The sequence below is a fragment of the Rhincodon typus genome, chromosome 10, assembly GCF_021869965.1.
Source record: "Rhincodon typus isolate 14 chromosome 10, sRhiTyp1.1, whole genome shotgun sequence".
In the NCBI taxonomy this organism is placed as follows: Eukaryota; Metazoa; Chordata; class Chondrichthyes; order Orectolobiformes; family Rhincodontidae; genus Rhincodon; species Rhincodon typus.
The window spans coordinates 25,178,514-25,206,425 of NC_063341.1; the positions used below are offsets into that span (position 1 = coordinate 25,178,514).

At 38.3% G+C, this 27,912-nt stretch overlaps 1 protein-coding gene and 1 long non-coding RNA gene across 2 annotated transcripts in view; one reads left to right on the forward strand and one right to left on the reverse strand.

The window, feature by feature from the left end:
* The window catches only part of hmcn1 (hemicentin 1), a 578,667-nt gene that overhangs the window by 351,951 nt on the left and 198,804 nt on the right, over positions 1-27,912 (forward strand). Inside the window, exons 40-45 of the mRNA XM_048602072.1 lie at positions 3,568-3,743; positions 12,188-12,284; positions 15,459-15,581; positions 20,426-20,587; positions 22,572-22,853; positions 25,353-25,520. Coding sequence (XP_048458029.1) covers positions 3,568-3,743; positions 12,188-12,284; positions 15,459-15,581; positions 20,426-20,587; positions 22,572-22,853; positions 25,353-25,520 — 1,008 coding nt within the window. The remainder of the gene's footprint in view (positions 1-3,567; positions 3,744-12,187; positions 12,285-15,458; positions 15,582-20,425; positions 20,588-22,571; positions 22,854-25,352; positions 25,521-27,912) is intronic.
* On the reverse strand, positions 5,594-6,631 carry LOC125484250. Its single transcript, XR_007263092.1, has 2 exons — positions 6,184-6,631; positions 5,594-6,007 (listed from the first exon to the last, which is right to left on the reverse strand). It is a non-coding gene; the product is annotated as an uncharacterized LOC125484250 (long non-coding RNA).

A 27,912-nucleotide genomic window follows, 5' to 3' on the forward strand; every position in this document is an offset into this window, starting at 1 on the left:
CAAAATTCCATTGAACTTGTTTGAACCTGCTCCAGATTCCATGGAAGCAGTTGGAGGTAAAGACATATAAATTGAGAATATATTTCACACAGAAAGCCTTTTAAAATTACACAGTTTCATACTGACTTAAAAAGAACAGAATGTACATAATTCATTTTTCATACATCAACATTATGCAAATCTTAACATTAACTCAAATAGTGCCATGTTATCTCAATCTCCTTGTATCCTACAAATCTCTAACACTAGAAATGACTTAGTAGAACCATTAGGGTTGTTTAGAACACTTTAGCTGAATAAACCAAAAGTTTGCCATTGGGGAAATAGATATCTTGGCTATATTGCATGAACCTGGTTGAGATAAAGCTAACCAGTTTGCCAAATTAATGAATGGGAGGGAGGGCGGGCAGTTGAATGTCCATAATTGAATTCATGATCTCAGCTGATTGAAACCAGTTCATACCATAAAAATGTAGCACCTGAGATGTCACAGTGACTTGGTGACTAAATGTCAATGCAACATATATTGAAGATATTCAGATCTCCAGCATCTGCAATCTTTGTTTTATGTTATGTACATGATCCGTTGTTGCTCCTGATATCAGATTCACGTGTTTAAATCATCCACTATGTAATATGGTTATGGTCTAATATGTGCTGCTGACTGGTAGTATGTTAATTGAATAATTAAAACATAATTTTTGTTTGAAATGGTATGTAGGAAAATAGGAGCAAGAGTAAGTGATTTGACTCCCTGAGCCTTTTCTGTCATTCAACCAGATCATGGTTGACCTTTTACCTCAATGCTATTTTCCTGCACTGTTTCTATATCCTTACTGACTTGTTATTCTAGTTATCTACCAAACTCAGTCCTGAACATACCTCGCATATGCCTGATCCTCCATGGCCCTATTTGCATAGAGAATTCCAAAGGTTCTCCAACCTTTACGTGAAGAAATTCCTCTTCATCTAGCTCTAAATGGCCTGCTCCTTATTTGAGACTGTCACTTGGGTCTAGACCCCAGACAGCAGAAACACCCTTCCTGCATCTACCTTGTTGAGCCCCTGTAATTATTATGTATGATTTGATGAAATTGAAGCTAAACAGATACATTTATGACAGCCAATTTCATTTTAAAATGTTTTCTCCCTACACAATTCTCTTTGCTCTCATTTGCCATATGAGTTTACTCGAAAAGGAAAATAACTTAGACAAAGAATTTGATCTTTTTATAATTCAGCATGTTTTTTTTTGAAAAATTTTTCACTGCTTCGACTCATACTGAAGGCAGACGTGTAAATGTTGGTGATGCTTTTTGTATTCTGATTCAGCATTTCAGGCCCTCAAAGGGTGAAGTTGTTTGGGATTACTAATAAAACATGACTTGCCATTGTCATTGTAAATATATTTTGAAATCTCAAAAAATTCTGATAGCTTCACACAGCTATAGTTTAGATGTCTAGCAAGCACATTCAGTGCAACCAGAGTTTGCTTGTTCAGTTCTGAATAATACTTAGAAGAGCATATTGATTAATATGGCCAACGTGAGATGCATTGCCAGCTGTTAGAACTCTGAGTCAATAGCTGTCTTTATTTTTGCTAACAAATCTAGAATGCAGTTATCCTTTGAGCCTTCTGATACTTTGTTTTACTTCACGTAAGTTGCTTGCAGTATAAAGAAGCATTAATTTACTTCAGGAAGTATTTTCTTACCAAAAACTGGAACATGTTTTACAGATTTATTTGTAGGCTCCTTTAACATATCTTGGTTGAATCCATTATTTGAATACTTTAAGAATGTTTTGAACCTTCACCATGAAAAGATAGTTATTTCTAATAAATATTTAATGGACTTAATATTGTCATCTAATCAGTACTAGGCTGTGGCAATTGTAATACTTGTTAGTATAACTGCAGGATTAGCCACTATTGCAAGCCATTTTAATTTTAATTTTTCATCGCCCAAACTACTTAATAAACATGTAACACTAAAAGGCTCTGCTTCTGTTGAGAAGGAAATGCTTACATTGGCAGATCCTACTCAAATGGTACTTCTAGCTCTTTGAGCGCAGACCTTTACCAGCACCAGTTGTGGAGGAATCTGCAATTGCAATTACAATTACAATCTTTGGCAGGCTGAATGGCTTTCTGCTGTACCAGAAATGTTCTATCTTTCTGTCATGGTGATTATTAACCTCAAAGATATGAAAACAAAGGGGAAAAATACGAGGAAAAACAAAATAAAGATTAACAGGAAGGATGTTGGCTTGGAAAACATATTTGTAAAGTATCAATGTGTAATTTGAATTGGTCTTTAATATGAAACTGAAGCAACACTGGCTCCTTTTTTCTTGGAGAGTGTGGGTGATTTATCTGTGTGAATAGCTCTTCAAAATTGTTTATCTTGACAAGCAGACACATAATTTAAAGAGGCTGACTTATGTATGGCCGCCTTTCAGATTATTGTCTGGCCATTAGGTCTTAGGGAATATTGATTTGAATCACAACATGAGCTGAATCAGCTTGTCTCATATTTATTCTCAGAAACAATAGCTTACATTTATATAGCAAGTTTAGTTTACTAAACCATTTCAAAGTAATTTACATGAGTGTTATCAAATAAGATTTGACAAAGAAAAACTTAGATTTATTAGGTCTGGTGATCATTTTATTTGTTGAAACCTACAGCTCAAAAGCAAGCAACCTTATCCTTAACCCGTGAATTACCACCTCTTCAAATTATATGGGATAGACTCTATATTAGGTTGTTTTACTGTTTTATCTAATGATTCAAACTAAATAATTTTAATTTCGGAGGAACTGAGTGAATGAGTTTTTCTGAATTTGTGTGCAGACTTTCTAACTGAAATTCAGCTATGAAAAGTATAAAGCTCGAATTTTGCACTTTTATAAGTGAAGCATATGAGGCAGTGAGATGAATGCTGTTTTCCACATCTGCAATAACGTTAGTTTTCTCCAAGACAGCTATAAAAAAAGTCATTTATTCTAAAAATGACTATGCATTTTATTTCTATTTTGTTCATTTCATTTTATTTAATCTCTTCAGAATGATGCATTTTGAGATATTCATTCCAATGAAGGCGAGGAGAAACAGCTTTAAAATCTCTGCTGATCAATGATTGTCCTTGTGTGACTAATAGGAAACAGACATGCTGTTGGATCCAGAAACATATGTCACTTTTTTCTGGTCCCACCCACCCCACTCGAGTCAATATTTCTCATCTTTGTGTAATAATGATGTTTTATAATTTATAGAGTAGTATTTGAGTGAATAAACATTTATTACTTCTTTCCTATTGCAAACATGCAAAATATTTAATGTTAGAAACATGCTAGCCAGGTGTCTATTCAGAAATGCATCAACATACTATACACTGAAGCTTCTTTCTACAGCTGATTTTGGTGCCTTTAACTCAGTTTTATTAAGCACAAGATAAAAGTGTGGCATTTTATTCCTGTAGATCAATACTGAAGATTAATTAATATCTAGACTATATAACAAGAGTATGAATGCAATGCAAAGAGTAATGTAACTTTTTTTTCAGTTCCACCAAATATCATGGGAGAAGAACAAAATGCCTCCGTCATCATCAACCAAGGTATTGTGCTGACGTGTCAAAGTAATGCAATCCCCCCTCCAACTCTCAGCTGGCTAAAAGATGGAAAACCTCTGCTCAAAAAGCAGGGGCTTACTGTTTCTGATGATGGAAGTGCTTTAAAGGTAAATCAGAAAATTAGTATCCAGTGCAGACATCCTTTCTACACATTTTTTTTCTTTTCTGTGAGTGTGCTTTTGCAATCATTGTTAGTGAATGGCTTTGCATTGATTGTAGAATCCTGAATAAACAAAATAACTAATGAAAAATTTTTTTCAAATAGTTGTTACCATTTTACTTTGATAATCCCATTATGTCTTGTTCTGATACGACTATGTTGGGAGCATTCACTATGCTCATGTGAATGCTGTAAAATCAATGAAAACATCAAATCAAGTAGAAGTAAGAATGCAGTGGTAAATTTGAGAGTGCTGAATGAATTGCGATTCCTGTGCAGTACCATGAATGAAACCTACAGGCATCTTAATATTTCTGAATCTTGCTTCAGCTTGTTTAGGGAGAAACAATAACAATAATGTCAGGAGAGTATCCAAAGTAAATTTGTTGAATTGTTTTCTATTAACCTGTAATTGTATTTCTGCAGTTGTCATTTTGATTTCATTGATTGTAATCTCTTTCCCTATAACCTAAAAATCAGAAAATTTTCCTGAAATGGTGAGTATGAAGATTTGATCAAAGAATCAGTTAAGAAAATTCATGTATTAAATATCTTTATACAGAGGTCTGGCAATAATATTAAATGTTAGCTACTTCTAGTTGCAAGCTGCAGGTGGTGTGGGATACAAAGATTTATTTTCAAGATATTGAGATATGATTTATTGTCGTAGAGTGTCTAACATTGTTAATTAGTGTTACTCGTATACAGTCAGGTTTTTAGACATTGAAGGTATATGTTTATAATGCTGAATGAGGAAAAGTGGGCATCAGGGACCTAAATGAACAGCAGCGTGTTTTCTCTTAACTAATCAGATTGAAATATTGTAAAATTAAGGGATTGTGAAGGAATTGTAAATTAGAGTGGATGAATTCAATGGCATATGAGGTACAGAAAGAGAAATAGAGGGAAAGAAAGATTAGATTGAGTGCGAGCAAGAAAACAGACTAAAATCAGCGTTGCAAAATAAAGATACTTCTTTTTACAAACCCAATAACAATTAAAACATAAAGGAACAAAACTCTGCATTTGTAATCATTAGTTTTCAATTCTAAGGAGGTTAGCTGTCTATACTTATCAGTTAGCATGTTTTCAAAAGGTTTCTTAAACTTAGACAGACAAGAGTCTATATTCTGTGTCTATCCACAAATACAGCAAAGGAAGATTAACAGGGACCTGTTTACAGGAAGCTAAGTGTGAAACAGTGCAGTTTGGTCAGCAACCTTTAGATTTCTGGATGTTTTGTAGTCAACATATTCAGAGATGTTGTTACACACTCCTGGAGTAAGTGGGATTTGAACTCAGGCTGCCTCCTGGTTCAGAGTCCAGGACACTATCACTGTAACAAAGGAGTCCTCCCCCTGCCCATCCCACCAACTTTAGGATAGGCATCCTTAGAAGAGGCTTCGCAGTGGGGTTAAAATTGAATCAGAGATAGTAGGAACTGCAGCTGCTGGTGAATCCGAGACAGCAAGGTGCAGGGCTGGATGAACACAGCAGGCCAAGCAGCATCATAGGAGCAGAGAGGCTGACGTTTCGGGCCTAGACCCTTCATCAGAAAAGGGGGAGGGGAAGGGGGTTTTGAAATAAATAGGGAGAGAGTGGGAGGTGGATAGAAGAGGGATAGGCCATTACCCAGTGTATAGGTTATATTTTCAATCACAAGTGGGGCTATCGGGGGGGTTGGTTTAGGTATGGATGGTTTCAGTCATTGTCCTACTTGAATCTGGGTACTGCTTTCTAGCAGTACAGGAGTGCTTGTTTTCTCGTTTGGTGCATTTCTGATAATGAATGGTTATATGAAGTGCTTTAATTTTTATTACTGCCTCTACAGATAGAGTTGAGGCTTCTATAAGGGCCTAATTTGTTACAGGATGACCCATTTTTTTTTTTCCTTTTTTATAGTTCATTCTAGATATTTGATATGTCTTTACATGAATGCATTCAAATTCAAAATTCTGTTTACAGCCCCAAAGTCACTGACAATTCTTATATATTTAAATTCCTGAATGCTTTCACAGAAGTTCTTCAAATGTTGTTAACAAATGGCTTGATAGGTTGAGACTGCCTTATCCATCACTGCGTCTGCAGGCATATTCAGAAATTTGTATGCTTATCTGAAAGACAAAAAGTATCCATCCATTCCTCTTCAAGTGGTTTAAGGGGTCGGGTGAAAACTCCTGGACATAATTACGTCGACTGTCACTCTTCCTCCTGTACAGAAAAAAAAAAGTGTTGTATTTAATGGAGGAAAAGCCTATCTTCTTTGTTAGATTGTATTTTTTTTTAAGCTCTTTGATTTCAGTTTTCTCAGATTTTAGAACATATCAGAATTTCCAAAATTCCAAGTTTCTTATTACTTAGATTCTCTCACATCAAAGTACACTTACCATGAGCAAATCTTATGATCTGGAATTAAAGATTCACATATGTGTTAAAACAATATTTGAAAGTTCTCTCTGGTTAGAAAATGAAATTCCAAATGTGATAATTTTCCATTCCAAGAGACACATTTTTACCAAGCTTTACAATCCAATTCTTAAAAATCAACATTTTATCACAGATTTTTGTTTGAAACTATCACTGATAGTTCCTTAAAAGGATATTACATTAACCATACATGCTCCATACTGACACAGACACACATCCAAATCACCATGGATTCCCAAAATACAAAGGAAATTCAAAACATTCCCAGATCTCAAGCTCCAGGGAATGAAAACACAAACATAAAAGTTACACAAGACAACATTCAACCACCAACTAACACGAATGCATTCAAACCAGACCAGAGTTAACACTTAGTTCAATGAACACAGCACCAAAAGCTGATCTCTCTCTCCCTCACTCATTTTTTTCTTTTTCAAAATTTGTCAATTGTTTTATGCAATCACAATTAAATGCCATTAAGTGGAAACAGCTTTTCAGTTCTTTGTCCATTTTACTCACTCAACAAATTTAATCAAATCAGGCCCATATATGCCAATTAAGTTCCTTTTAATGATCAGATCATTGAATCCCTGCAGTGTGGAAAAAGGCCTTTTGACCCAACAAGTCCACACTGACTCACAGAACATCCCACCCAGACCCATCCCCCTAATCTATACTTCCCTGAGCACTATGGGCAATTTAGCATGGCCAATCCACTTAGCCTGCACATTTTTGGACTGCTGGAGGAAACCAGAGCGCCCAGAGGAAACGCACGCAGACACAGGGAGAGTGTGCAAACTCCACACAAACAGTCGCCCAAGGGTGGAATTGAACCGGGGTTCCTGGCGCTGTGAGGTGGCACCATGCTAACCACTGAGCCGCCCTAAAAAAGAATTTCACTAGAGACGTTATTCCCCAATTCGAACAAGTGGTTTAAACCAAGAATTGCCCATTTTTGTTCCAGAACTATAAACCCTACCAGTCCCTGCTTTACTGAGGGGACTCCATCCTCCTTTACAAAGTCAAACCGGCTGTTACTTCCTTCTCAGAAGTAACTTAATCTTCACTTCACCAAAGAGGGACCCGTTCTCCTCTTGCAGAAGAGAAGCCTCTCAACTAAGGACCCTATTTCCTGTGGCCTCTAACCCATCAAAGGGGACTTAAGCCCCTTATTCCCTGGAGGGGGTTCTAACCCCTCTCCTTGGAGCTTTTATTTTTATTACTGCTGCCTGCTTAGGGAATTTAGTGGCCTCTATAGGGCCTGAATGCGGTGTTGTGCCTGCCGAGGTCACAAATCCCCATCGCGTCCATATTGTCATGTAATCATGCACTACCCCTAATGTGTATCTACCATTCATATAAATGTTTATTCTTTTCCCTTTCGCTAGCACTAGTGCCTTAGTGAGGGCTGTCAACTCGGCTACGTGTGCCGAATGCACCCCATCTATCCTTTCTCCTGCTATTATCCGGCCTTAGCCATCTACTGCCCATACAGTGCATGGTTCTGCTTTCTTCCACGCTCCATCTACATACAAGTTATATACTTCAGTTCCTTCTGAGCTTGGTCCTTGTCATTTTCCTGTTCCCGCCACCAAGCCTTTTACTTGGCGGCATATTGACGTCCGTCCCAACCATTTTTCGTCATTTTGTTAATAAGTTTTTTTTTTGCTTCATATGTTGTCTATAAAATGGAGCCTTCTGGTCCCCAATTTAAGGGGTTTAGGATCTGAAGCAGCCATTGTTTAACCTGCACCCTTAACTTGGTTGAGTATTAAAATTTCTCGGCTTCTCAATCTCTTTCTTGCTCCAGCTGGTGGTCTCTACGCCCACTTTATCTGGCCGTCATGTGGCCCAGCTGGGCTCCTAATTTGGACTCAGTCTGGATGTTTGAGAGCTTTGTTACTTGTTTCGAGTAACCGAGGTCTGAGATCCTATTCAACAAATTTAAGTGTGAACGATGTCAACGTTAAATGCTTTTAATGAAAAGACTTATGCTTTATCAAACCCGAATAATTCTCAGGCAGCACTCACCGTTCATCCCTACAGTCGGAATTCCTTAATTAATCTATCCATGGAGTCCATCACACAAAATATATTACTCACTTTCTTTTTTCTCTTTAAATAATACCCGACCTGCCTGTCCATCAGAGGTTTTTATTAGGGTTACTCTGCTGCTAGTCCGTCAGCACATTCTACTTCTTATTTGAGCTTGCTCTAGTGCTAGTCCGCCAGCGTCCCATCCAATTTGCTTCTCACACCGCCTTCGTGCTCTAGTTCATTCGGTTGTTTTAAAACTGGGTGTCACATCTTAGAGACAATTGACACGGGCTCGTTCTGCCTACAGGTCGTAAAATACAACGTACTCACCCTCATAGCAATTCCATGACAGTTGTATCAAGCGGGACACCCTGCTCGCTATGCCAGTCTGTAAGAGCGACCTTCTCGGAGGCAGTAACAACTCAACCCAATGGTATCAATGTGGATTTCACAAGTTTCAAAATCTCCCCTCCCCCTACCGCATCCGAAACCAGTCCAGCTCGTCCCTGCCTCCCTAACCTGTTCTTCCTCCCACCTAGCCCCTCCTCCCACCTCAAGCCGCACCTCCATCTCCTACCGACCAACCTCATCCTGCCCCCTTGACCTGTCCGTCCTCCCTGGACTGACCTATCCCTCCCCTCCCCTACCTACCTACCTACCTACCTACACTCACCTTTACTGGCTCCATCCCCGCCTCTTCGACCTGTTTGTTTCCTCTCTTCTATCCGCCTCCCACTCTCTCCCTATTTATTTCAAAACCCCCTTCCCCTCCCCCTTTTCTGATGAAGGGTCTAGGCCCGAAACGTCAGCCTCTCTGCTCCTATGATGCTGCTTGGCCTGCTGTGTTCATCCAGCCCTGCACCTTGTTGTCTCGGATCCACCAACTTTAGATATCTGTGTTCAACCCTGAAATTGCTCACACCAGAAGTTATTGCAACACTTGAGCATAAGTAACAGCAAGCACCATCAGCCTTAATATTAATCTGACAGAAGTCTATGGGCTAATATTGTGTTCAGTTGTAGGTGCCACGTTATGGGAAGCATGTGATTCATTGGAGAGTGTAAAGCCAATTTACAAGAATGATTCCAGGAATGAGAAACTTCAGTTGTGAGGTTAACTTGAATAATTTGGGACTGTTCTCCTTTGAGAGAAGGTGCAGAGGAGATTTGATAGCGGTTTTCAAAATCATAAGCAGGCTGGACAGAGGAGGTAGAGAGAAACTGTTCTCCCTTGTGAAACAAAAAAAGAGAGCAAGAAAGCAAATGAAGCAAGAACAATTTGAGAAAAAATGTTTTCAAACATTGGGTAGTTAAGGTATGGAATGCACTGCATGGAGATTTGATGGGAACAGGTTTAATCGAGGCATACAAAATAGAAATGGGGAAAAGTGCATATCTGCACTGTAACAATTCTGTGATTGTGAATATTACTCAGGAGTATTTCCTGATATCATTCGTTTTGGCGGTATTCTGTTAACTTGATTAATACCTAAGAATTTTGTTAGGTGCAGAGACATAAGTCGCAAGCTATCTTGTGTAAGTATCTGGTGCTGTTAATAGGATGCTAAATATCTAGGAGTTAAAGGTATCAAGGAAGACAAGTGTTGTGAACTAATTAGTTAATTGAATCACTGAATCCCAGTGGGGAAGGGAGCAAGTCAGCCCTTCATGCCTGGACTGGCTCTTCAAATAAGCGTGATAACCTAATGCCAATTTTCTGCTTTAACCACGTGTGCTCGTATGTTATTTTTATCAAAATAATCTCCAGTGCTGTTGAATTCCTCAATTGAACCTGTCCCAGCCACACTTTTAGGCAATGTATACTTGCTGAATGAAAATTTTTTTTTCAAATCAACTGTGATTCTTTTGCACATCATCACTTTTTAATTCCATGACCTCTCATTCTTGTGCCTTTTACAAACAGAAACAGTTTCTTTCTATCTGCTCTATGCAGCCTGCTCATGAGAGAATTCCTCTTTTTCTGTACTCGCTATAATGCATTCTATTCTTCTTTTAATGTGCCACACAAAACTGTACACAATGCTCCAATTGAAGTCTAATGAGAGTCTTGTACAAGTCCAACATCATCTCATTCTATTGTCCCTATTAATAAAGCTGAGGATACTGTATACTTTACTTATTACTCTCTCCAGCTGTCTTGCCATCTTCAATAATCTATGCATGTTGAGGTTGGCTAGCTCACCGAGCTGGTTTGTTGTTTTGCAGATATTTCATTACCATGCTACAGATCTACTCCAAAACCTTAGAGATCTATGCATGTATAGAGTAAGGTCCTTCTGCTCCAGTCCCTTTAGAATTGTACCTACCACTTTGTATTGACTTTCAGTGTTGTTCTGACCAAAATGCATCACCTCTTACTTCCCTGCATTGAAACTCTAAAACTTATCTGCCCACTCCACCAGCTTGACTATTTGTCCTTTTGGAGTTCAACACTGTCCTTCTCACACTTTACAGTTCTTCCAAGTTTTGTGTCATCTGCAAACTTTTAACTGGTCCCCTGCAAACCAAGATCTATGTCATTAATATATATCAGGAAAAGCAAGGATCCCAGTACTACCTCTGCAGAACTCCACTACAGATCTTCCCCCATCCAAAAACTATCCATCGACTGTTACTCTGTTTCTTTTCACTCAGCCAACAATTAACCCTTTTATTTCATGACCTCTAATTTTCCCCACAAGTCTATTGTGTGGCACTATATCAAACACTTTCTGAAAGTCCATACTTCAACAGCTTTTCTCCTATCAAGCCTTTCCATTAACTCTTCAAAAAAAAATTCCAGCAAGTTAAACACCATTTTCCTTGTAGAAATTCATGCTGACTGTTCTTAATCAATCCACCTTTTTCCATGCCACTACTAATTACATCTCGATTAACTGTCTCTAGGACCTTCCCTACTGTTGATGTTAAACTGACCCTGATCTATAATTGCTGGGTTTTCTTGGACGGGCCATTTATTTGCATTTTCCAGTCTTCTGGTACTTTCCCTGAGTCTGGGGAAGACTTAAGATTATGACCAGTTCATATCCAGAATTAGATGTTACAGATGTTTTTATACTGAACTCTGTGAAAGTGTGTTTAATGCTTTTGCCTCTTGAAGGACCTCACATCACTCAGAATTAGAGCCTACTTCTTTGGAGATTGAAAAATTACTCTTCCCAGTTTGGGTGTGGTGACAGCCGTTTTTCATTTAAATTGTGCACATGTGCTTTTGACGAGAATGGAAGGTAACACAGGTCATGCTTCAAGGAATGAGCCACAGACCCAGCCTGTCAATCAAGGTGTCCCCCAAATTTTCATGTTCCTTTCTCTCTTGTCCTCCCTGTCATACCCATCAACTTTGAACTTCTCCATATTCTCAGCCAACTTTTATTTAACTGCTGTCCCAAAGTTACCCCTTGTGCACAGGGCTACAGCTTAGGCATGCTAAACATAGTTAGTTATACACTTCACTCTCATTGAAGTCAGGATAGTAGTGATCATTCATGTTTCCCCTACCTGTACTATTCATTGTCCTCTCATGCGCAATCTTCTCCCAACCTTATATGTTGAGTTGTTCCCTGCTGCACAATTATTATCCCCTCTACATCTTAGCATGCTTCCTCCAATCCCAAACAGTTGATTTCTCCAGTGTCCCTACCACAGCACTGTCTTCAGATAAACCCCACACCCACTTGACCTTCCGTGAACAGAACCCCTGGACTGAGCTTGGCCTACCCACCTAACTGACTTAGAAAGAGAATGCCTGCACCATCGTTTACAGCAGGTGAGAAAACCTGTCATGGCAGAGAAGCAATTAGGTATTGTAGCATTGAATAGAAATGTCAACATTTTTTAAAAAACTAACAGATTCTGTACATTGTACATAATCTACCAGCAACCTAACTTATTTTTCTGAATTCATAGATTGAGGCTGCTCAAGTCCTGGATGCTGGTCGTTATACATGTGAAGCCACAAATGTGGCTGGTAAAACAGAGAAGAATTACAACTTAAATGTTTGGGGTATGTTGGCTTTGTTGCATAAACATGGAAAAGAGATTTTCATAACTCCTTCTAAATATCATTTTCTATAACTTGCAAGTAAATGTTAGTGAGATAACTTTTAAATTGTATTTTTTAAATTTTGCTTAACTTCTGTATAATATCTCTGTAATTGCAGAAATTTCCTTCCTCTATCTGCAGACTAGTTCTTTCTCCCCCCAGTTAAAGGTTGCGGTCATAAAGCACAATCTTGTGGTTTGGTGTACCTGCAACAATAGGCTTCTGATAATCCTTGCCAGCAAATGCAATGGCTTACAATGAACAAGAGTGGAGTCCATTTCAGAAGTTTGTTTGCAAGAAGAGGCTCTTGCCCACAGAATGCTTGGTTGTTCAAAGAACTACTGTATGTGAAAGTGGTTTAGAGATAGGAGGGAGGGGCTTGGCCCAAGAGAAGGATTAAATTAAGATGGAGATATTGAAAGCTGTGTATAAAGCCTCAAGCTGAGAAGATTCTAGTATCCAAAAGAAGTCAATTCTATGAGGAAAGCTGATAATCTATTACAGATTGATTATTTGGCATAGTCTTTCCCAGTTAATTGGGACATTTGCATGGGTCTCTATTCATCTATCAGACACAGATTTGCTGAATTTTCATTCTTACCTCAATTGTAATCGTCAGGCAAGGAGGAGTGTGAATCACTGCTCTTCTTTAACCCCTTTGGTTGGTTGCAACAAATATTTTATTTCTTTAGCATGCATATCACATTTCAATTAAAATGTAGTCCCAGTCAAAATTAAGGAGCCAATTACAAGGTTTACCCGAGTGAAAAAAAGAACTTTTACTCATTAGTAAACCTGAGAAAAACATCCAGTAGACAGTGCTGTAAAGTTTAAAAGGGGGTTAAACCTTAAACCAAGGATGTACCAAGGAAGAATGAAAAAAGCCCTTGAGTTGCTATAGTGAATATGAGAAACAGCTGTTGAGTTGATGCCTCGTATCCTCAGCTGAGTGAAATTTATAGAATCCCTGAGTTCTTGGTGAATGGATATCTCCAATTTGTTTTATCAGTGCTGCTGCCTTTCATAATGATGAGGAGAGAGAGCAAGATTTCCAAGTTGTACTGTTATGCATCCATTTCCTTCCTCTGTCCTGAAGGCAACTTTCACCCAAATATGTGAAATTTCCAGAAAGATATAAATCAAAAATAGTAGATAAAGGTTTCTTCACACCTGACTGAGCTTCTGTACCTTTGATAAAATACTAATTTTGGCTTAGATTGTCTTTGTTTATCTCATTTTGGTATCATGAACGTAGCTTAACCTAGTCAGCTGACCACCGTGGCCATCTTAATTCAGTGTCTTCAGGGCTCTTTTGGTGCCATGGCAGCATCCCTGCCTCTGGGCCAGAAAGCCAGGGATCACATAACATGCCTGAACAGATGGATTGATTACAAATATCTAAGGCAGTGTTTTTTTTTTCCCTTTTTTAAAAATATTCAGTGTGTGAATAGTCTCCAGTACTAAAATCAGATGGTGGAAGTTGAATATTGGTAGTTCATATTTTACCACTATTGTGACACAATATAGAACCAGAAATGTATTACTTCATCCACCTGCCCACTTGCATTCACCTGACCCTCCCCCGTTTGCCTCCATCCATACTCCAGGAATTATCTGTAACCAGGATCACCTTCCGAGTCAGCTGATTTTGTTAAGGCCCCGAACTAGCCAGCTGCGTCACAGGATGCTTGACAGGTGTCTGCAGCTTGCTGGCTTTATGAAAATGAAGTTCAATGTCTAGTTACCTGTAAGCCTCAAGTCTCTGTGTTCAGGTGCATATTCTGGGGAAAAAAAGTTGTCCATTTTGTTGCAATTCCTGGCACAAAATCAATTCCAATGTTGCCTTGATGCCAAGGATAATACAGTGATTTGCATAGAGAATGTTGGTCATTTTATTGCATAGGAGATGATTAGTTAAGTATGCAAGAGGCAGTCAGGAGCTGAATGACCCATATATTAGAATATAAAATTTTATCAATGATGAGGAAGTAAGATCCAACCTAATGGAATAAAACTCTAATTTAAGACTCCCAAATGAAAAGGGTTAGAAAACTTTAAATCCAATTTCTAAAAACTATAGTTCCAAAACACATTTTCTGACAGCTTGGAGTTATTACTCATAAACCACAAGGATAATCAGTGTGGGGAATTAAAATTATCTTGTGAATTATAGGCTTACGTCTCTGAGGTTAGATTTGAAGCACATTGTCAATGTGATGTAACAAAGGACTTGTACTTTTGCATTTGGCTGGACAAAACCCTACTCAGGATTGCTTGATCCTGATATCGGTGACAAAAGTGAAGGAGCATTTCATTTTCTGGCATCAGTTATCTTGGAGTCTGTATTTACCATGCTAGCCTAAGAATAAATGTACATTCTATGTGGACATGTAACTTGACAGCCTCTTCAAGCACACATTTCTGTGCTTTCCCATTTTTAATTTCCTGGTTTCTGTACCTAGTGATATTTAAGGATGTAAGACATAAATGGCATCATTGGGATGACATGACTAATGACTGGATTAAACTGTCAGACTTGATTTGTAAGTGACCAGTGCTGCTTTTTCGAAGCTTAATGTCAGCTAGGCAATGATAGACTTAAAAAAGGAAACAAAGATTAGTCCTGTCATAATTTAGCATCATTGCTCTTATTTTTGGAAATCCATATCCAAAGTTATTGTTCTTAAACTTTGAGTCATTGAAGAAAAGTTGGCCACATGCCTTCAGAAAATTGTAGTTCATTTCAGTTTAGACTAATACAATTGTTGAATATATTCCAACTGCTCTGGGCTGGGGCCAGTCGAATCTATTTTTTATAGAAGACCTAAACTTCAGATTGGAATTTGAAACTAGATTTTCGTTAAACTACTCAACTAAGTTGAAGTAGAACTGATGCAAAATTTTCCTGAGTTTTCATAAGTCTGCCTAAATTTTCCAGACTTTCATTTTTTATTATTTTATGTTGTCATGAATGTGTATTATTCATACAGAGGACTGGAATTATTCACAATTAATTTATTTTTCTCCACTTGTATTATATTTCCTCAAAAAAATGTGGCTTAAAATTACATCTCAGAACATCTGTTCATATGCAGTTGTAATGTTACGTAAGCAAACTTATATCTTATTATTTAGTTCCACCCAGTATTCAAGGATTAAATGAACTATCCAAACTGACAGTCATAGAAGGAAGTCTAATCAGCTTGATTTGTGAATCCAGTGGTATTCCACCACCAAGTCTAATGTGGAAGAAAAATGGTGAGTAGTTAACATATACAGTAAAAAGTACACTATTAATTAAAACAGAGACATCAGCTAATACAAAGAATCTGATAATGTTTCTGATCCTTGAAATGAAGAAAAAAGATCCTGTATACTTGTACTATGTTTAAAACGTTGCATCATGTTGATTTTTTTTTCCCCTTTTAAATTACTGTTTCTCACACATTGAAGGTTTTGCTCATATTATGACCAGGTTGCAAGGAGTGAATTAGCTTCCACTTTTTAACAGTTTTAATTGACGAGTCAATAATTTAAGAGAATAATTAATAAAATTGGCCGTTAAAAAGTGCCATACAGGATAGCTAACTAATTATTTTGCTTTGTCGGTTAAGGTAGAAAAGAGAGAGACTAGGCCCGAAATCTTGATCACCGGTGAGTTAAGGGGGAAAAACCAGGGGCCAACTAAGGAATTGGGTTTAATAAATCCTGACCTTGCTTTTGCAAAGTGGTGTGACACATTCTGAGCTGGCATTAGTGGAATTCACAAGGAAGTGGGAGTAGGAAGAAGATGGCCCTTCAGCCTGGTTTTTCTATCGATTGTAATGAGGTCAGCCACGTGGACCTCATGGAATATGAGTTCCCTGATTGGACCAGTTGACAGCTCCCAATCAGGGAGCCCTGGCTGACAGGTATAAACAGCAGTGTCAGAGGCTCTGTACGCTCTGAGGAAGCTGGTTCAGTGTCAATGACTTTTCCACGTATAAATAAAGGGTGACTTGGTGATGGGATATTGACCTCTGGAGTTATTTCACCAACCTGCTTTGTGGTTGGGCTTTTGAGTGTGTGTACAGGTCATTGTCAGGATTAACACACAAATTGGCTGTCCTGTTCCTACACTCTTCCTTCTCCCTCCTCTTATCTCCATGCATAATCTCTCCCCCTGCTTCCCTCAAATACTCTTTCACCTCCTTCTCTCACAGTCTTCCTTCCCTCTCACTCCCTTCTTTCCTCCCTGTATAATCTCCCCCATCCCCCAACTCTCCTCTTCTCCCTCCCCTCCCTCATTTTCCTCCTCTCATTCTCTACTTCCCTCTCTCAAACACTCCCCCTCCAACTCTCTCAGCTTCTACATTTGCCTCTCCCTCCTCATTCCACTTCCCTCATACTCTTCCCTCCCTCTGAGCCCCCACCTGTCCTTCCCCGTGTTCTTCCCCATCTCTCCTCCCTTCACTGTCCCTTTCTGACCCACTTTACCCCTCCCTCCCACCTTCCCTCTCCTTCCTCCCACATTCCTCCCCCTTCCCATCCACCTTACCCTCCCTCTATCCCACTCTCCCACTCTCCCCCTCGCAGCTACACATGAAAATGGCAAGTGCGAAGAAGGCCATAAGTTAGAGAATTGGTGAAAAGAAGGGAGAAAATGAACAAGAGAGTTGACTTTTGAAGGATTAGAAGGGGAAAATGGAAAGTTGACAGGAGGTAGCAAGCAAGAGGGATGCAATGAGCAGAAGGGAGCCAGCAAGTGGAGCAAAGCTGTGAGTGGGATGGAGTAAGTGGGTGTAGGCAGCAAGCATGGGGGATAGTGAACAGTAAGTAAGTAGAAAGAGTTATTACATTGTTAGTTATTAGCAATTGGTGCAGGGTGTATAGTTACTAATGTGTTTATCTTTTATTATCTTTTTTGTATTTCACCTACCAAGATAACTTATTTGATTAACTAAATCATAATCAATCCAGAAATATTTTTCTAATAAATACTCTTGCTTTAATCACAATGCCTAATGCTTAGCTTGCTTTTAATGCCTTGCTAACCTGTGATATAACTATTAATGATTTGGCAATGATGTATTTGTACTCTAAGATCCCATTGTTTCTCTCTCCCACCTAGAATTGTACTTTCCAAGTGGTAACCTCCCTATTCTTTCTGCCACAACATACTACCTCATACTATCTGTTGAATTCTATTCACCAAGTTTTGCCCATTTTGTAAGGTTATTAATAATGTCCTCCTGCAATTTTGTTGCAATCCTCTACATATTGCCTAACCCCACTGCCCCTTATTTGGTGTCATTCACAAATTTAGAAATGAGATTCTTGTTTTCAAAGTCCAAATTGTTCATGCAAATTGTGAACAGCAGTGGTCCCAGCACTGATTCTTGTGGAACAACCCTTCCCACGTTCTGTCACTCTGAATAATTACACTCTATTTCCACACTTTGTCTTGAAGTCAACTACCACTTTTTTATGCTAATTGTCCTTGATTTCACATTCTCTAGCTTTATTCTTGTCTGTCTTATCAAAGGCTTTTTGAACATCTAGCTAAATTACATCTATTACATTTTCATTGTCTACCCTTTCTGCTACCACCTCAAAAATTTCAACAAGGTTGTGAAAGCAAGGTTTTTGCTTTTGAAATCCATGCAGACTATTCAGTACTGTATCCCTCATTTCTAAATGTTCTGCTTTTCTCACCTCTAGTAAGGATTCCATTATTTTCTCTCATTATCATTACTAAGCTCTCTGGTCTATAATTTGCTGGACATGTTCTGCTCCTGTCCTTAAATATAGGATCATTTCAAAACGCAAGCTTTCAGAGGTCTGCCCCTTCCTTAGGCGTAGTGTGAGAGAGAGAGTATAAGACACAATTTATAACCAGAAAGGTAACAACCCTAAAATTGGCTGCGTCTTGTTGAACCTTTAATTAGTTAGGAAGGAGACTAATGGTTGAAATGCAAAATCCAGATTCCTTTCAAGTCATTGTCCTGAGGTGATTAAAAGTTTTATCAATGTATACAAGAGGTGACATCTCAGGTCAGACAATGCATTTTAGGTGTGTGGTCTTGTTTAGAATCTGTATGTAACCCAAGACCATGATTGAGACCATCCTCATGGGTACGGAACTTGGCTATCAGCTGCTGCTCAGCAATTTGGCATTATTGTGAATCTCGAAGTCCACCTCGGTGGATGCTTACCTGAAGATCCCAGGCTGAATGTCCTTGACCACTGAAGTGTTCTCCCACTGTAATCTAATATGTTCAAGTCCCACCTGCTCCAGAGGTATACAAGAACATCTCCACAACAGGTTTATTTAAAATATCTGTAAACTAGCATGGCATTCAAGAAGAGAAGTTGAGTAGTCAGCAGTTTAGTGTGAATGGGTCCATAAAAGCAAGTTGAGTACATGCACTGATAAAGATTCACACATTGGTCTGGCTCAGACATATGCAAAATAATGTGGCAAACTGGAAGTTGCTGTCTGTGAACTCTCACTCATCCATTGGATGCTCAGTAGAGTATCCTACAGCGTGCGATCTTCCTTGCAATTGGAAACTGGTGAGAACTCCCACTTTAATGCTATCTGTGAAACTCAAAAATACTGTGCAAAATAATTACACCTGTGATTGAGATGTATCTGCATTTTTAGTGATGCACTAACTGCATAATCATTGTTAGCCAGCCTGCCTGGCCCTGAAAAGCCAAATTCACATTTGAGTGGTATCAACTATTTTCTTAACTGGAATGCACTGTCTGGAAATATGGCGGAGGCTGGTTCATTTGAGACATTCAAGAGACATTAGATGTTTATTTGAATAGAAGCAATGTATTTTTTTTACAAGGAAGAGTGACACTAATTCATAATGCTGTTGTCGACAACTGGTGCAGATAAGTTGGGCCACATGGCCTCCGTACGCACCATAAAAATTCTTTGATTCTCTAAGTAAGAAGTCCACATATTTGAATAATTAGATTTTTTAAAAGTCTCTTTATTTACTATAGATTTTAACTTAATGTAGTTATGTAAGCATTTTGCTATCTGAAAAATTAAAAATGACAAACCTTGTGTGTCTTTCGATTCCTGCTTTGCTACAATGTGAAAAGTTTGATTTAATTGCTTACTTACCTTGCTGACATCATTGCTGCTGCATGTCAAGATATCCTCTTGATGCCAGCTTTAAATTAATGTCTAGGAAAAGGAAATCCCTGCCACAGAGATTACTAGATCTTTGAAAACAGCTTCTTTTGAGTTCAGCAGCCAAACTCCTTCATTGATGGCTGTAAAGTCTTGGCTTTGTATGTGCCCCTATTTGCTGAGACTTGGCATTTGGATGCAGCATGCAACAGGCCTGAATGAACCTTTAATTCTTTTACCTGCTTCTTGTGGATATATAGTCCTGCTGCACCTTGGATTTGACACCATCCCAAATCTTGCCTCCAGGAAAGTGGCCCAGGGCCAGATGGAGCCAAGAAACTGCCACACTGGCGAGCATCTGCCTGTATTTAAATTCAGGAGTAGGCCAGCATTCTTCCAAGTTTAAGGAATTACTTCCTTCACTTCTCTGCTGCAGCCCCAGACTGGGTTTCCCAGTATTCCTATCGTTAGAATTCTGACTATTAATAGAGTTTCCTTGACACGGTATTAATTAAATATTTATGAAATGTTTTGATGTTAACTACTATTACTACACTAAGCTTTGCAGTCTTTAATTTTGATAACTGGCATCTAATTTCACATCTTTGATCCTTCCTGTTCTGCCTAATTTCAACGTCAGATAAAGGAAGGATATTCTATTAGATTTTAGTGTTTCTATGTTCATTAGTTACGTGATCTCAGTTTCTCAATTCTTCCTATGAATGACAACAGAGTGAGGTCATGCATTGTATCAAGAAGACATACATCAAAGGGTGAGGGATAAGGAAGGTACAAATGAACTTTGCAGATCTCTAAATTCTTCACATTTGTCTTCGTAAATCTGTGACTGTCAGGGAAGTGCTTGATTGCTAATATTGAGTTAGAAAATCATTATGTATTATGACATCATTTCTACAAAAACTTGCTGTATGTTTTTTATGGAATCTCTTTTGTACTTATTACTTTTTAGGTTCTCCATTGCTGAATGACCGTACTGGACAAGTCCGTATTGTCTCTGGAGGGCGACAGCTCCAAATCTCAAATGCTAAAACATCTGACAGTGCATCCTACACTTGTGTGGCATCTAATATCGCTGGAAATAGCATAAAAGAATACACTGTGGAGGTTTATGGTATTCACAAAACTTGGCCTTAGCTGATTTTTTTGTGAATGTAAACTTACCTTTGCGTTGTTACTAACCCTATACCGGTTAATACGTGGGGACATTTCATCATTATTCTTGACCTTTACTAAAACATATTAGGGGCACCATTGTGGCTCAGCGGTTAGCACTGCTGCCTCACAGCGCCTGGGTTCGATTCCACCCTCGGAAGACTGTTTGCACATTCTCCCTGTGTCTGCATGGGTTTCCACTGGGTGCTCCGATTTCCTCCCACAATCCAAAGATGTTAAGTTTAGGTGCATTAGCCATGCTAAATTGCCTGTAGTGTCCAGGGGTGTGTACTTTAGGTGGATTAGCCACAGGAAATGCAGGGTTACATAGGGAAAGGGTAGGGGAATGGGTCTGTGTGGGATGCTGTTCGGAGAAGTGGTGTAGACTTGTTGGGCTGATTGGCCTGTTTCCACACTGTAGGGATTCTGTGATTCCATGATATTGTGAAACAGCAAACCAACAATAAAAATATCGAAGATACCATGAACTGCAAATGCTGGAGTCAGAGTCAACACAGTGTGGAACTGGAGGGACACAGTAGGTCAGGCAGCATCAGAGGCGCAGGAAAGTCGATGTTTCGGGTTGGGACCCTTCTTGTTCTGAAGAAGGGTTCCAACCCGAAACATCGATTTTCCTGTGCCTCTGATGCTGCCTGACCTGCTGTTTTCCTCCAGCTCCAAAACAATAACAATATAGTCTGTGTGTATCGGATCTTTAATAGAACAATTGGATAACCCACATTGGCTTCAGCAACAGGCCTGAATGAACCTATAATTCCTTTACCTGCTTCTTGGGGATATATAGCCCTGCTGCACCTTGGCTTTGACACCATCCCAAATCTTGCCTCCAGGAAAGTGGCCCAGGGCCAGATGGAGCCAAGGAACTGCCACACTGGCTAGCATCTGCCTGTATTCCAAGTCCCAACAGGGTTTCAAAATCCTTCATTTGGTGCTATTCATGGAAAGAAATGGTGCAGCACTATTATTATGATTTTTAATCCAAATGGGGCAAGTCAAAGTTTCCTTTGTCAGACAAGTATATGTTCCTCTCGAATACACTTATGCAGCATCTTTGTACAATTTTTACCCTGGAGGTGCTATCTTTTTCTTGTACTCTTAGTATTTTTGGGAACTGAAAAGAAATGAGTTAGCATGGTCAATATCCAGTTGGCCCCAATTAGAAAGCAAATACCTAAAATTTTACGTTAATTTGTGGAGGATCCTTAATAGCCAGGTAGGTATTGATATCAACCAATGTTATTCTAAACTAAGCTTATAAAGTCAGAGGTTCAACCCCTGGTCAACACTAAATCAGCTGATGTCTGCGAGGACAACAATACAGGCACTAGAATCGACTTCAGTGCACAAGGATAAAGATAGTTGCATCTCTAATTAGTGATCATTGTGTGATAACCTTTTAATATTTATACTAGAAGAACAGATGTTAGTGAGTGAGGTAGAGAGAAAAGAAGAGCTATTTATGGTTTCTATAGTTATTTAGAAGAGAAACATTCAGATATTATCAACTTGATCTTCATTAGTGTGCAAGCATCCAAATAACAGTTGGCAGCTTTTCAATAAAATGAAGGGTAAATCTGGAGTTTGGCTGTTCTGAAGTGAGAAACAATTTAAGCAATCTGTTCTAATTGCAGTACAGTAAAGAACTCTCTTTGTCTCCATGTTTATCACAATTCGCAAAAATATCTAATGTAAATTTGCCACGTGAATCACAAATATTTTCTATGTGAATCAATTAAAGAATCACAAATCAAGGGATTCAGGAGTGAACTGTAATTTGAATCACATAGTTGTCCTTTTCACTCTTTAGCAATCAAAATGTTCAGAATGAAAAATTGACTTGCATTATGTCATTGAAACAGTGATAAAATTTTGTTCCCCTGTGAAATTTTATTTAGTTGTTGAATTTTTTATTTGCTTAACAGTCCGGCCAACTATTAGTAATAGTGGAAGTCGCCTGAATGAAGTCGCTGTTATTCAGGGGAATGACATTACCTTAGAGTGTAAGACCCAAGGAATTCCTCGTCCTGCACTGACATGGATGAAAGATGGCCGTCCTCTCGTGAATAGCAGAAGAGTGAGCATCCTGAATGATGGACAGCTACTACGGGTTCAGAATGCACAGATTTTTGACACTGGCCGCTATGTGTGTGTGGCTGAGAGTGTAGCAGGACAGGTTGATAAGAAATATGACCTCAACGTACATGGTAAGTAGAAATTTAATGCATCTACTAGTTAAATTGAAGTGATCCTGTGGTCTGTATATTTAAAACATGATACATCAAAGTTTTTCAATATTGTGGAATGCACCGACATGGATTCCTAATTGCCACTACATTTTAGCTGTTTTCCTCAATGGTCATATCACTGTAATGAAATTTAGCAATAAAAATCTTTTATAAATTATTTCTCATTATTTTTCAAACAAAATTCCCACTGGCTTTTTTTTAACAACCAAAACTTTGTACGTACATTTAGCCGGTTAGTTCTTAGTCTGAACCAATCCAAGGATCAATGGGAGCATTTATTTTGACCTTGAGAGTCTGGAATTTAGATACCTGAAAGATCTAAGTAATCCCCTATTTTGCCAATATTTCCAAACAATATTCAATACTACCTGAATGATGAGGAGCCAAGTTTGCGTCTTTCTATCTGGAAGAAGGACCAATTTCAAGAAAAGTGGAAGTAACTTAACTTTTTTGACAGTATAGAGTTAATTCAGAATATAAGTGTCTGACTTGCTGCATTGGCAATTGAAAAGCTTAAAGTGGCACTAATGGAAGACATGCATTTGGTTATGAATTATCCAAGTATTAGATTAATAGGGACAAATATTCTAGTTGGAGTTCAGGGAACTTTGTAGAATGTGATGAGAAGAATCAAATACAAACCTTTCAATCAAGGACATTTATTTATAGGTCTACATGTGTGGCAGTTGACCACATTCTAAACTTTCTCTGGCTAGAATGTTCTCATTTCATGATGTTGTGATCCCAGCTGATGTTAAGAGACAAGGCAGATTCCAGATTTTAACCTGGATTCATAGATCTTTTTGTTTTAATTTTAATTAACATGGCAGTCACACAGGGCTTTATTACACAAACAGAGTCTTGTTACCCAAAAGATGAAAACAAAACCAAAACCAAGCCATCTAGATATAGAACACAATGAGAAAAATCTTAAAACGTCTGGCTAGAAAATGTTTCAACTTACGTTCCAACACCATCAGTTTACAGTGCTTCAAACCCAGAGAAATGACACCTCAACATCAAATATTTAGGTTTGATTTGACTGATTCTCCCCATTTTTAACCTGTGAATTGTGAAGGTGTTTCACATGAATATTCACAAAACTGTGAGCTTAGACTTTCTCAGCTTCTAATAACCTATAGATTTCTAACGAAACACTCCTCGTCTAGAAATTACACAAACAAAAAATTTTCTACTGAAGTAACTTATTGCTTTAATTATTCAGGGGCAGGGTGGGGTGTGGGGTAAGAGGTAAGAATATCTCCTTTCTAGGAGTAGGATTATCCTTAACTTTCAGCCAGGTCCCTTCTGAACTGTTCTAAAACCTTTCGATCTCTGAGTTTTCTAAACTAAAAATCAATCGTCGATTATTCCAAACTGAAACAAGTTAATCGCCTTCAATGCTTGTTTGCCATAAATCATCCAAGTGTGAACAAATTTCCGTTAACACTTCAGAGATCTGAAATCACTTGTTCTCTGACACATACTGAATTTGGTCACAGTTCCAGAAGGACTATAAACACTTCACAAAAGTAACTGGCACCCAGGTGCCACTATTTTGAAAAATGACTTTATAATGTGTGTGATATATGATATGTATTTATTGTTTGTGTGTGTGTGTATCCCAGTCTTTATCATGTTGTAAACAGAGAGAGAGAAAGACATAAAATCAAACCCTTTTCAAAAATCAAGGCAAAAAATTTGGAAAGAGTCCTCCTGACTGCACTTATGTAATACATAGTCATTAGTTTTAAAGCAACCTTTGAAGTATAATAATGTATGTCAATGATGATCATATGACTCTGACATCAACCATCAAGATTAAGGTAAGATATCAGACTAAGAATTGCATGTGAAGAGATCAGTCTTGGATACCAGACCAAAGTGCTGTATGTAGTAATTTGCAACGTACAGATGTAAATAAGAGAGTATTACAGTATATCAGGGGTGGAAGAACCTTACTTAAAGAACCAATCGCCTCAAGCAGAGTATATATGTAGACACCTACAGCACGGAGATAGACCTAACTATGTTAGGTAGCAGTATTAACATAAAATAAGACAACATTGTCCTACCATTTTATGTGAGATGTCTTTGTGATGCAAAGAAATCTGAAGAAAGGAAAACAAATTAGAGTATAAAACATGAGAAATCTTTTGGACTCAGTAGTGTAGGAATAATGAGTTATCAATGACCTCAGTTCAGTGCTGACCTTTGAGTTATTAATCAATTATTGGCATAATAATATGCAATGTACTTAACCTTTAAGGTTATCTGGCAAAGCATTGAAGCATTCATTATTATTATTATTCACATTATTATTATTATTATTCACATTGAAACTTTTTCATAGAGATAGAGTTTTTGTTTCATTTTGATTAATGGTCAATTAATTGTAAAAATGTAATTGATTATCAATTTATTTCTATCAGTTGATTTTCAAATCTTTTCTCTTAGTGCCACCAAGTATTAATGGAGCCCAGGGAGTACCAGAGAACATCAGTGTCGTGGTTAACAATCCTGTGGTGTTGACCTGCGAAGCCTCTGGCATCCCTCTTCCATCGATCACTTGGTTGAAAAACGGACAGCCAATCAGCCTGAACAAGGCTTTCAGAATTCTCTCCGGTAAGCATGATACAAGTGACCATCATTTACGTTTGTACTTTTACAAAAGAATGCTACAAAATTGTATAAGCTGTGCCTTGCACAATGACTAAACAATTCAAGAATCTATTAATATACATATATCTAACAGAGGATAATTGCCAGGGAACAGAAGCTATTTTGACTATAGCCAAAAGCATATAATGCTGTTTTTGGAGAACTCTAAATTTAACCCTTTTCTAACTTTTTTCCCAATTGCACTGTTGACATAACTGCAACTATAGTTTGTTTTTTCCTCTGTGGAATATTTTCTCCTCCGTGAAAAGACACATTGTTCCTACCTAATTGTTGATTTATTGGAAGTATTCTAACATTGACATATTTTAAGTTCAAACAAAATGGATGCATATGACAGATGCCAGGTTCAGAATAGAAATAAGAATCAAAATTTTAAATGAAGTGAAAAATTTAAAAGAAATAAAAAGTGGAAGAAGGAATTGACTGCTGACATAAAAGAAAATCCTAAAGTCCTGTAAGGACATATTTAAAAGGAAAAAGATGGTAAAAGGAGAGGAGTCTGGCTAATTTAGGGCCCAAAAGGGACATTTTGCATGGAAGCAAGATACATGCCTGAGCATTTGTGTTTACCAGAGAAGATGATGCTACCAAGGTCAGAGTGAAAGAGAGGTTAAAGCAGATTACTGCAGATGTTGGAATCTGTACTAAAAACAAGAAATGCTGGAAATCACGGCAGGTCAGGCATGAGAGACAGACAGCAAGCTAACATTTTGAATCTAGATGACTCTTCATCACAGATGATCAAGAGTCATCTAGACTTAGCTTGCTCTCTCTCTCCATGGATGCTGCCTGTCCCACTGTGATTTCCAGCACTACTTGTTTTCAGTGAAAGAGAAGCTAGTCGAAACATCGGATGAACTAAAAATTGATAGAGGTATTTTAGATAGGCTGAAGGTATTGGAGGAAGTAAGAGTGGGAATTGTGGAAGCAATGACCATGATCTTCCATTTCTCCTTAGTTACAGGAATGGTCCACAAGAGTGGGCAATTCCAATTGTTCAAAACGTGGATGTGAAGGTATGCCCAGCAACTATATGTCCATCGGTTTAAACTTGGTGGTAGGAAAGCTTTCAGGAACGATGATTTGAGACAAAATTAAGAGTTATTTTGTCAACTGTGAATTAATTTAGGCAAAACAAGTTTAGATTTGCTAAGGGAACATCGTGTTTACCTAACTGAATGGAATTTTCCAAAGTAGGTTGGTGAGAGACTCAGGGAAGGTATATGGTGGAATTCCCCAGTGGTCTGTTTCTGGACGACTGCTCTCCTTGATGGTATTAATGACTTGAACTTGGGTGTGTAGGGTGTAATTTTAAAGTTTGCAGATGATACAAAACTTGTAAGTATCAAAAAAATTGCAGAGAATAGTGATGGACTTCAAGAGGATGTCAACAGGCTGGTGGAATGGGCAGACACATGATAGATTAAAGTTAACACAGAGAAGTGTGGTAGGAAGAATGGAGAAGTAGTATAAAATAAAGGGTACAATTCTAAAGGTGTTGCAGAAGCAGAGGGACCTAGGGGTACATGTACAGAAGTCACTGAGCTGGTTGACCATACAGTTAGCAAGCCTGTCAGATCTGCAATGTTCAACTGTAAGACCTAAGTCGATTACAATTATACACATAGTCTGAGGACGCCAATCTAAAAGAACCTTTGGTCTTGATGAGTTACAAGATCACTTCGGGTACATGTATGTTTTAGAATTTTCACAAAATTACTAAGTTTGTTACAATAACCACAGAAGAGTGATACTTAATAAGGCAGTGGTTCCATTAGTTCAGAGCACCAGCTGGCTGGGTGCATGCCTCTTGTTCTATTGAATGAATTTGATGTTTTTGCATATCTAACCACTAGAAGTTACTGCTTGCTAGCTTCTTTCCTATAAAGCATCCTGAATTCTGGCTTACCAATGCATGAGAACCACAAGATCAATCTTAGTTAGGTGAAGCAGTGTGTGCCTAATCAATGATTTGTTTCTTAAAAGTGATGGCCATCTTACCACTATCACTTCCAACTAACTCCTGATAAGTTCCCTAAGATGTCAGTCATTTATAGAAGTGTATTTTTCCTTACAGCTTATCTCTACTAATAGAATCGTAAACTTTGTAACCTAAGATAAAGGGGCAGCATCAAAATACTAAGTAAAAACCAAAAGAACTGCGGATGCTGTAAATCAGGAACAAAAACAGAAGTTGCTGGAAAAGCTCAGCAGATCTGGCAGCATCTGTGAAGAAAAAAATCAGAGTTGACGTTTCTGGTCCAGTGACCCTTCCTGAGTGGGGTCAGTTCTGAGGAAGGGACACTGGACCCGAAACGTTAATTCTGATTTTTTT